Source organism: Amblyomma mixtum, chromosome 9, assembly GCF_055824585.1.
Source record: "Amblyomma mixtum isolate Tamu chromosome 9, ASM5582458v1, whole genome shotgun sequence".
NCBI lineage: Eukaryota > Metazoa > Arthropoda > Arachnida > Ixodida > Ixodidae > Amblyomma > Amblyomma mixtum.
Window position 1 is genome coordinate 87588652 of NC_143020.1, and position 11144 is coordinate 87599795.

General features: G+C 44.5%; 2 protein-coding genes across 2 annotated transcripts; both read right to left on the reverse strand.

Annotated features, from left to right (window-relative positions):
* Positions 1 to 1389: 1389 nt before the first annotated feature.
* LOC149330029 (uncharacterized) lies at positions 1390 to 2349 on the reverse strand. Its single transcript, XM_089559349.1, has one exon. It carries the CDS (start codon positions 2347 to 2349, stop codon positions 1390 to 1392), a length of 960 nt encoding a protein of 319 aa, XP_089415475.1.
* A 4292-nt stretch (positions 2350 to 6641) lies between these two features.
* LOC149330030 (uncharacterized) lies at positions 6642 to 7601 on the reverse strand. Its single transcript, XM_089559350.1, has one exon. The coding sequence runs from the start codon at positions 7599 to 7601 to the stop codon at positions 6642 to 6644; it is 960 nt and encodes a 319-aa protein (XP_089415476.1).
* Between the last annotated feature and the right edge of the window lie 3543 nt (positions 7602 to 11144).

Consider the following 11144-nt stretch of genomic DNA (forward strand, 5'->3'; position numbering starts at 1 on the left):
CATGCGCATTGCACGTCAGCATACCGCCACCACAGGTGTTCCCTGATTACATAGAAAGTTCCAACCACCCCCGGCACTGCTATCCAGAAGGAAAGAAGAATCATGAGGTTACTTTTCTAGACGGACGCGTGTAAAATTTGCTGCGCCTCAGGTTTCCATTTTATTTCGGGTCGTACTGTTGTTGGGTGGCCTAGCCTTCGATTCTTGTTGGAATTCTTCTTTGCAATGCGTTTTTTTCCCTGTTGACCGGCTGTTTTTAGTGTTGTGTTTTGCCTTTTTTAACACTGCTTTTGCTATGATGATTTGTTTTTACGCTTTGACAGGCCTTTGGTTTTTGTTTTGACACTGCTTTGCTAGGATATTTTTTAATGTCACCTTTCCTCATTTTTTACCTCATGATTCTTCTTTCCTTCTTGATAGCAGTGCTGGGGTTGTTGGAACTTTTGATGCAATCAGGCTGCACCTGTGGTGGCGGTATGCTGACGTGAAATGCGCATGCGACGGTTTTATCGCTGTGTTTGACCGCTAGAGTATAAATGTATAGCTCTTTGTGAAATAAACTAGTTGGAAGTTGCGCATTGTACATGTCTTTTGTGTTTCCTTGTTTTCGTCCCGTCTTTCGCGGAAGAGCATACCTCTTTCAAGATTTCTTAAGGATCAAAACATATGGGAAAGTGAGGAGGTGGGTTCTCCTTACGCTATACAGGGATGATATTCTATGGGCTGTTCATTTTCCATTGTCCATTTCGCGTCCATTTGGTCCTGTTTCATTGGTCGCGCTCACATATATCCACGGCTCTTTAGCGCCTGTGGGAAGAGACCCAGATTTTTGGTGGTTGACAAGCGGACCTCAAAACTGGCTGCATATAGCAGCTAATCGCTGCGATGTACCTAACCATTGGCTGCATCCTGCATATGGCAGCCAGTGACAGCCAATATTGAGCCAGTAGTCTCGCTAATATACTTCGCTCATTGGCTGTAAGGAAGTGATGCCATCAGATAATTCCCATTGGCTGGTGGGAAGCCGCGGGAACAGACAGGAAGTAACAACACCTCTGGTGAAGACCTCAAATGCATCTAATGCCACCGCATCGCCAACACATCATGTAACCAAGTGACCCTTTGAAATTTTTCTCCAGAAATTTTGCTTGCGCCACGCGTTAAACCGCTGCTACTTTTAAAAACCTACCTCTGTTCTTTACAGACGCAGCCTGTGTTGGTAAACTGCGGAACAATGCCACATCCACGAAGCGATTAGAAATGATCATGTGGGAAGCATATAAAATGCGTTTAGGGTATTCAATTATTTTCCTGACTATGCACATGAAGTTGGGTTCGACGTAACACCCATATAAACAGTTACTGCGAAAAAAAGCATTGCTAATCTCGTCATCTTACCTCTTCTAGAGCAGCGCTACCGTACACCCCCAAGACGAAGAGTTCGGCACAGAAGGTGATGAAGCCCACGACGTCCATGGTGACGTTCAAGAAACGCTTGTGTGACGTCAGGATGCAGTATCCCCACGGCGAAGCGTTAAGTATGCTGAGCGGAATGGTGACCAGGAGACCCGTACTGAATATTTTGTCGCACTGCCCGAAAGCGTACCAAAGTTCACAAAACCGAGCGTGTTGACTCGCCAGCTCGGAACGCTTAAAGGGCCGCCCGACAGCCAGGCTTTCGATGTCGTCGTTAACGCACCTTAGAAACGACGCGAAAGCCCGACTAAAGTACATGGCCCAACTGGAGGATATCATGCAGGCGGTCTCTGCAAATATCAGGCTGAACAAGCCGTAAAGAACTTTCACGTATAATGGCTTCATGTGGCCGCTGAAAATGGCGATCTCGTCGGATATTGAGAAGACCGCCGCCACCGAGAAAACCACGTTCAAGAAGATAATCAATTTCGCCGTCGCTCGGAGACGTGTAGGACGCTGGAAAGTCGATTCGATGGTTTCCATCTTCTTGACGACATCGCAGAGCGCGCGGGAGTAGACGACAAGTGTCACGACATTAGCGACTTGTATTCCCAAGCAACGAACGAGGTAGAAGATGATGACGCACTTCTCGATCGTGCGAAGTGGTTCTCCATTTTCATTTCGCTTCAAGAAGAGTACGCAGTAGCCGTCCTGAATCATGACGAAAGCAAATAAGCACCAGGAGAGCATAGCGAAGGCCAGGTATGGGCTGAGAATAGTTGCTGAAAATCTAGATTCGCCGTTGAGGTTCTTCCAGGTGAAGAAGGAGTAACCAAGGAACCTGTGGAACTTGCTTATGGCGCTGAAGCCATCCACGAACGAGGCGTAACCGAAGACCTCACTTCGGATGGACGGGGATCGGATGCTGGCCATTCCCAGAGCGGCCAAGAACCGTACTGCTGGATGACCTTCTCTGCAGAGAATGACTGCAGAATGCAAGAGTTCTGCGCACGGCTGTTTTCTTCCTGTGGACAGATAGTACGACCCGCGAGCACCTGTACGGCTTGGGCGGGCCGTCACTGTGTTCCTGTAAACATATGGCCTGGCTCTCTTCAATGTCACCGGCCCTGGCCGAGTTGTGGACACGCGCCACTGTCCATTAACTTAATCACCAGGCAGCAGACGGAGCCTCAGCCCTAAGTGGGGCCTCAGAATGCTCAGCTTGCGCTTACGAAGAGGACGACATTCTTTAAAGATAAATGCCAAAACAACTCCGTATATTCGTTTATGAAAATTGGAGCTCGTTCTCTGAAGAGTGCGGCCAATGTTTCACACCTTCTGTTTGCATTGCAGTCCTTTAAATGGTTTTGTCTTTTCGTTTTGGCTGCTTTTTTTTTAGGGTCGAGGGTCACTTGTCTTTACTAGCGGAGAGAAAATTTATGACCATACAAAACATGGTACTCCCAGTATCCTCATTCGGAATTCTTTAAGTAATTTGTTTGGCCTTCTCTGCGCTTTGTTTCCTTTCTGGCATTAATAAAAGGCTTTCGAAAGAATTTGCTGTGACCGTACAAATGTCACTTCAGGCTAAGAGTAATCAGAAGGGGTTTGATTTTAACACACACCAAAAAATTGTGCTGTTGTGTTGTGGTGGGTTTTGTGGCACACAGAACTAAGAAAAGTAATGAGATTAAGTAAGTAAGTAATTAAGAAAGCAACTAAATAAGGATTAAGTAAGAAAGTAAGTAAAGAGAGAATCGCCTTTTTGATCCATACAGTTTTCTCTTTCGAGTTTCGTTCCTGAAACAACTCGTCGGAAACTGCTCACCGCGCAAACCTCAAACTGGATCACCAGCGAAGAGGCACTAAATCGAGATGTTTTTTTTTTATGGCCTATATCCGCGAGAACGGAGCAGCTAGAACTGGCGGACAGATTAACCCTGTTCATTTGAAGGCCGGGGGAAATCAGAATTTTTTTTCAAATCCGAATAAACATTTTCACTTCGCCGTATGGAACAGTGTCATTTATTGAGTCGCCCTCAAGATTACGAAACAAAAAAGTAGAATGAAAGTCTTGATCGAAGCTACTTTGTGCAATAAAATACAGCCGCAGGAGCTAGCTACCCTAGTTATTGCCATTTGTACGCAATGCTTTTTTTATTATTGCTGTTTTTTTTTATTATCTATTGCCCAATGTACAGCCGGCCAAATCTTTAGCTGGCGTGCGTGACGGCCGCATTTTCCGTGCTCCTGCAGCTTAGGACGGAGCAAACTTACGAAAATATCGAATATAAGCACCAGCTCACTTATCCCGTGCTTAATATTGAGCTTTCCAGAAGTTTGCTTTGCCTCAAAGCGCAGCAGCGCAGAAAAAGCGGCCTTCGCGCACGCCAGCTAAAGATTTGGCCGGCTGTACGCTTCATCGCATTATTTGCACAGAGACCATTCGATTACTCAGATTTGGCGTCTTGAATTCGATCTATAAACTTATACGATTAACAGTGCTATAAAAACTTTATTTCCGTTCTTGTTTTAGGAGTAGGTAGCCTTGTAGGGTGACGAATACAATTGCGCTACTTTACCACCATTTGCCGAACACTTTAATAGTAGGAGGAATAAAACAGGAGGAAAAAACTGCAAGAAACAAAATGTGAAAAAAAATGAAGCAGGAGAGACATGCGCGAATAAATAAGGCAGCGCATGTCCTCATAACTACAGAATACAGTTTTTCCTTCTAATAGCACCTCAGAAAATTTAATATCTTCTGCTACCTAAAGATTTATACTGCTTTTTGTAATGCCTTATGTATTGTTGTTAACAAGTCTTGATAAGTCTTGTTGTTAACAAGTCTGTTGTTAACAAAGCTATATTGTTGTTAATAAGTCTTTTTTTTTAAACAGCCGTGTGAGACGTAACATACTTTTTCTTCATGAATTTATACTTGACAAGGCAGTTTTCAGGCAAGAATACGTGTTGCACCAGAAGGTTTTTGGACTAATTCGATGTCCCGCATTCCTTCAGCGCAAAATCTGACTACCAAGTCTTTATGCCTTCCGCCTAAATAAAAATGTGGCCGTTGTGTACAGCAGTAGTATCCGCGAGCCCGTTCTTCATATAAGCGCTGCACCTATTGAAAGATTGAGGCGAACCACAATACTTTATTTAGCTCTGGACTACTTGTAGGTTGCTTTTGGTTACGAGCTGCTTCACGGTACTGTCCTACTGCCGTGAGATACGACTCTGGAGAAACGACGTTTCGGACAGACGTGTCCGTGTGCTAACCTTTCCAAACGGCAGCGATGTGCCTTGAATTACAGTGGCGCGCAGGATCACTTCGAAATAATAGAAACCTGCAAGACTTTGGTTTCAACTACTTGGTGAAGAGACATAGATAAAGGAATACAACGGCGAAAGAAAAGAAAAGGAAAAGCAAGGTTACGGCAGCCACATGGCGACACACTGTAAAAGTTGCCATTGCTATTCTGCTTTTGATGAAGCTAGCATTTTTCGATCAAATGCTAGACTGGAAAGGTAAATAATGGAGGCATACTTAATCAAGCAATGGGGTGCCTTGTGCGTCAGGAAGCCGTGAGTATCACTAATGTATGAAGAGATTACCTTTTTGAACGGTTCATGCCGGCGTTTTAATCTGCTTGCTCCTTTTGTACGCTTCTCGTGATTGTTGTTTCTTATGTGTTTGCTGATGCTGGTATAAGCCGTTTTCGGCGATAATAAGTCAGAAGTTGGCGCCAGTCCTGTTTATTGTCGGTCCTCCTCCATTTTTTTTTGCGCCGTTGTATTCTTTTAGCAACGTATTAACTACTGCGAACGGACCGCAAAACAACGAGGCCGAGAAGCAAGAATATGTGAACCAATCAGAGCAAACGAAGTAAAGAAACCATAAGTACAGACAGTTGGGCTAGCTGGTGTGGATTCATACTTAGCAGCGCAAAAAACGAGGACCAAAGCGAACGAGGAGTGTGCTGCGCTTGTGCTGTGCCTGCTCATTCGCTTTGGTCCTCTTTTTTTGCGCTGCTAAGTATGTAAAGAAACCAACAGACGCTCGCTTTATCCGCCGGTCTAGCTTCCGTTTCAAAAAAGCAGATAATTTTTTGTTTTCTGGCAGTTAGTTAACGTTTATTTGTACAGCCGGGATCAAAAGTCACTGACAACCCCCCCCCCCCCCTCTCCCTCCGAGTGGATCTGTCTCGACACCAGGAGTACATCGTGAGGTGGCGTCCGCATGCAGCGCTGGACGGTTCAGAACTTGGAGGGGGGGTGGGGGGGGGGTCAGAGACTTCTGACCCAGCATGTACCTCAAAGATGAAAGTATCAAGGAAGCGGCTGCCGGCTGGGCATGTCGGTCTCAGAGGTTTTAACTGCCTGATTCGACCTGCGGATAAAGAGGCAGACAATCTAACAATGATAGCACCGAGTTTTGGGGGAGGGGGGGAAGCAGTCTACACCTAATCAGAACGCTACTCACCTAATATATAAGCTTCGTTGCTTCTCGATCGGTCACTCTTGCAGTCAGACAAGAGCATCTCAACTCTCTAAAAACTTCGGATTCAATAAGTACTGAATATAAGGTTTGCAATAAATTGAGTCAAAATAACTGTAGATTGTTTATCTTGGCTTTTGTGTCAAAACATCTGTCACCAATCGAACACCAAAAACTTTTGAGTTAGGCATGTACAGTTGTGTACATCTGTGTACTAGGTACGAGAACTCGGGAAAAAAAAGAATTATTGCTTCGTGGTGAGGCAAAGGAGGTGGATAAAAACAGCTGAAAAAAAAACACTACGAAGATTCCTAAAAACGGAAAACCTTCAAGTTTAAAGGCGCTATTCTTTTTCCAGAGTTGAACTGACCGGACAGAAGCTTTATGAGCATCACCGAACAAAAGGAATTGTCTTTAATATTTTTAAGTTTTTCAGTCTATCCTTGAAATTGGGAACCATTAGGCGTATTGAATGCATTAAAAAAAGCAATTGCATTTTAACAGTAGTGCTTTGCTCTAAAGCCATCCGCGTCAGCAAAGGCTTTATTGTGTACTGTATTGAAAAACAGTGCTATATCCAGGTAGTCCTAATAATTGACATTTTTGGTGAATATCTGCGGCATGGCTTAAGGTGTCCAATTATGCTCTGAATTGTGAACACCCAGCCCAGCGTGACACAATGCTCCCATAAACGGTTGCCTTTACAAGAACATTGTTATTCTTTTCATCTTACCTCTTCTAGAGCAGCGCTACCGTACGCCCCCAAGACGAAAAGCTCGGCACAGAAGGTGGTCAACCCCACGATGTCCGTGGTGACGTTCAGAAAAGACTTGTGCGATGTCAAGATAAAGTATCCCCATGGTGAAGCATTCAGGATGTTGAGTGGAACGGTGACCATAAGTACAACACTAAATATTTTGTCGCACTGCCCGAAAGCGTACCACAGTTCACAAAACCGAGCATGTTGAGTTGCCAGCTCGGAGCGCGATAGCGGCCGACCGACAGCCAGGCTTTCAATGTCTTCGTTGATGCATCTCAAAAACGAGGCAAACGCTCGGCTAAAGTACATAATCCAACTGAAGCCTACCATGCACACTGTCTCTGCAAACACCAAGCTGAACACGCCGTAAATAACCTTCATATGAACCGGTTCCATGTAGCCGTCGAACCCAGCGATCTCATCTACTATTGAGAAGAGTGCCGCCACTGAGAAGATGACGTTGAGGAAGATAATGAATTTAGCCGTTGGTCGGAGACGCGTGGGGCGTTGAAAAGTCGATTCGATGGCTTCCATCTTCTTCACGACTTCGCATAGCTCGTGCGAGTAGACAACAAGGGTGACGACGTTAGCGACTTGCACACCCACGCAACGGCCAAGGTAGAAGATGATGATGCACTTGTCGATGGCACGAAGTGGATCTCCGTTTTCATTTCGCACCAAGAAGATGACGCGGTAGATGTCTTGAATCATGACGAACGCAAAGAAGACCCATGAGAGCACGGCGAAGGCCAGGTAGGGACTGAGAACTTTGGCCGAAACTCGGGATTCACCATGAACGTTCTTCCAGGAGAAAAAGGAGTAGCCGAGGTACCTGTGGAACTTGCTGATGGTGCTGAAGCCATTCACGAACGATGCGTATCCGAAGATCTCGCTTCGGATGGACGCGGACCGGAGCCTGACCATGTCCGGAGTCGACGGAAACCTGCTGCTGCGTGGTCTTCTTTCCAATGAATGGCCGCAGAAAGCAAGGATGCCGTGAACAATGTTGTCTTTTGCTGGCCAAATGGTCCGTCATGTATGCATGCGCACGGCTTGGGCGGGACATCCCAGTGTTTCACATTCGCTGATGTCCTGCCTCTATCCACTTTCGCCCGCCCTGGCCAAGTTGCGGACAGGCCCTTGCGTCCATTATCTTAATCACCCCAGTGCGGCTGCAGCTGTCGTCATAAGCGCGTTCGCTAGGCGCTTTGGTGTCTGTTTGCTAAGAGCGGGACGGAGAAGTGTTCGGGAGATAACGCTAAAGCATTTTCGTGCATTCATTCATAACAGCTCGTGTTTTTTACCCAAAACGCGACGACAATGTTTGGCGCCTTGTGTTTGTTGTGTGCTCATGATGTTTGCGTTGAGGTCGTTGTTGCTTACAGGGATTATTTGCCATTGATCGCATAACGGAAATGTCCGCTCGTGCAAAACACAGTACTGCGCTATCCGCTTTCCGAAATATTTGCGTTAGCAGTTGCAAGAAATTTAAACGTCTTAGCTCTTTTCTGCGTCACAATGCTCTCTCACACACAGCAAGAGAATCCTGTTTAGTGTCCGGCGGTTGCTTCTGTGAGAGGGTATTAATAGTGCTTGAACTCTGAAGAAGCTGAGAAATAGAGGATTGCTTTTTCGGTTCATGCAGTTTTGCTTTCCGAGTTTCGAGCTTTCATGCCAACTCATGCCAACTTCTCTGAAACTTACTGAACTGCTAGCGTCGTCTTTCGGAGATTTCGTGGCAGACAGTGAAACGTGTGGTGTTGATGCTTTATTAGAGCAGTTTTATAATTTAGTACATAGCTGTGTGCTTCATTTCGTCCCCACAAAATGTGTGAAACATAACCCGAAGCATCCGTGGTACACAAGAGACATAATTCATCTCATAAGACGCATCAAGCGCTTGCGCAAGCGCAGCCGGCCAGGAAACGAAAGCCGCGATTCACTACTACTTTCACTCAAGTCGGAGCTAAAGACAAAAATGACACAAGCTAAACACTTTTACTTCAACACAACACTGTCAACATTCATGAAAGAGAACCCATCGAAATTTTGGAAAACAATATTACCCTCTTCCCATGACTCTGTATCTTTCATTATCAACGAGCAGCCTTGCACTGATCCCGTAATCATTTCTGAAGCCTTCAATAGCTACTTTCACTCTGTCTTTCATCTTGATGATGGTACCAATCCTCCCTTCATTCATAGCTCGGAACACCAGTTACCCAACCTCGAAGTAAGTTACCCTGGGGTTCACAATCTGTTAGTAAAAATTGACACAACTAAAAGTGCGGGACCAGACGCCATACCTAACATGTTTTTAAAGAGGTACTCGGAATGGAGTGCCCGTTACCTTACAGTGATTTTCAACAAATCACTGGACACATCCTCCGTTCCCCGGGCTTGGAAAATTGCCAATGTCATCCCGGTGTTTAAATCTGGCGATAAACAACGAATTAGTAATTACCGACCGATCTCCCTAATTTCCACTTGCTGCAAGCTTCTTGAGCACATTATTCACAAGCACCTTGTTCAGTTCTTAACTTGTCATAATCTACTGTCACACTGTCAGCACGGTTTTCGATCTGGTTTTTCCACTGTCACTCAGCTCATTGAATTTACTCACGACATCGCTTCCGCTTTAAAAACCGTGATCAAATCGATGCAATATTTATAGATTACTCCAAAGCATTTGACATGGTCTGCCATAATAAGCTTCTTCGTAAGCTACGCACCATGTTTAACGGCAATAAGTTACTGGACTGGATAACCGACTACTTACACTTAAGATCCCAGTTCGTCACTTTTAACCATGCACAGTCATCGTCAGTCACTGTAACTTCAGGTGTGCCCCAAGGGTCGGTTCTTGGGCCTCTACTCTTTATAATTTTTATTAATGATGTAGCTAATGTTACTAACGACACCGCAGTGAAGTTACGCCTATATGCCGATGACTGTGTGCTTTACCACAACGTTGCTAACGCCGATGATCAACAGGAACTAAACAAAGTGTTTTCATTGTTCTGTGAATGGAGTAATGCATGGCAAATGAAAATTAATTTCACTAAAACAGTTGCAATGACCTTTGGTAACAAAAAGAATCCGCTGCATTTCTCTTACAGTAACAACGGTAACTGCTTGACCCACGTCAGCGAGTTCAGATACCTGGGCGTTATATTTTCGCATAACTTAAAATGGAATGCTCACATAAGTAACATATCTGGGAAAGCACTTCGCAAACTTGGTTATCTCAAACGAACCTTAAAAAATGCCACGAAGGAATGTAAATTAACTGCTTACAAATCACTAGTTCGACCCATCCTGGAGTACGCCTCAGTTGTCTGGTCCCCTCATTACGCGCGCGACATTGACCGTTTAGAATCAGTTCAAAAAAAAGCAATACGATTCATATTCAGCCGGTATGATCACAAGTTTTCACCTTCTTCCCATATGCACAGTTTATCTTTACAAACATTAGAACATAGGCGCACACGTGAACGCATCATTATGCTGCACAAGATCGTTCACACATCATCCGGCATTCAGGCACCCTTCACATTTGTGTCATCAAGCGCACGTGCAACCCGACGGAACCACCCATTAAACATTGTTCCCTTCAAACCACATATAGATTGTTTTAAATTTTCTTTTTTCCCTCTAACCGTTGAAATTTGGAATGGATTGGACGGCTCACTTCGTTCATTGCCAATTGAAGAGTTTGTTGTTCAGTTGCCTGACAATTTGACCCGTTGATCTGTTTTTAATATTTCTGTGTTATCTATTTCTATACTACCCATGTTATTTGTTTTTACTCATGTATTCACCCACTCCTGCTATGTCTCTCCTCAGAGACAGCAGTATTTATAAATAAATAAATAAATAAATAAATAAATAAAAACTTTTCATAGTGATAAAGTATGACTTGAGCACTTGTAAGGAGGGTGCAAAAAATGTGCCGCTCTGTCTTGTTTGCATCCGTCAGTGAACGATGTTGCATTGTGCAGTGAAAGGCAACTTGTTTTGGTTATCAGGTCACAGGATAGTGAGAATTTACTGACACGCCAAATACTGACACGCCAAATACTGACACGCCAAATACTGACACGCCAAATACTGACACGCCAAATACTGACGCGCCATATCATACTGACACGCCAAATGCTTCATATTGAGTTAATCCTAACCTTCTTAATTCGCGTCTTGAAATCTTGTGACGAGTAAATCGCGACAAAACACGAACGCAGGCGAGGTAGATGAGCCGAAGCTGTACGAAAATTTGTTTTCATTTAAGCGACAGAACATTTATATATAGGCAGACAGGCCTGTCTTGTGTGTGTCTTAATAAAAAATTAGTTGTGAGCAGCCCTTCATCGCGTTTGTTTCGCGTGTGTTCGTCTTTTGCTCCGCTTTACCCATCACAAGGAAAAAAAACTTCGCTAAGTACGCAAGCAAACCAAGTTTACTGCTATA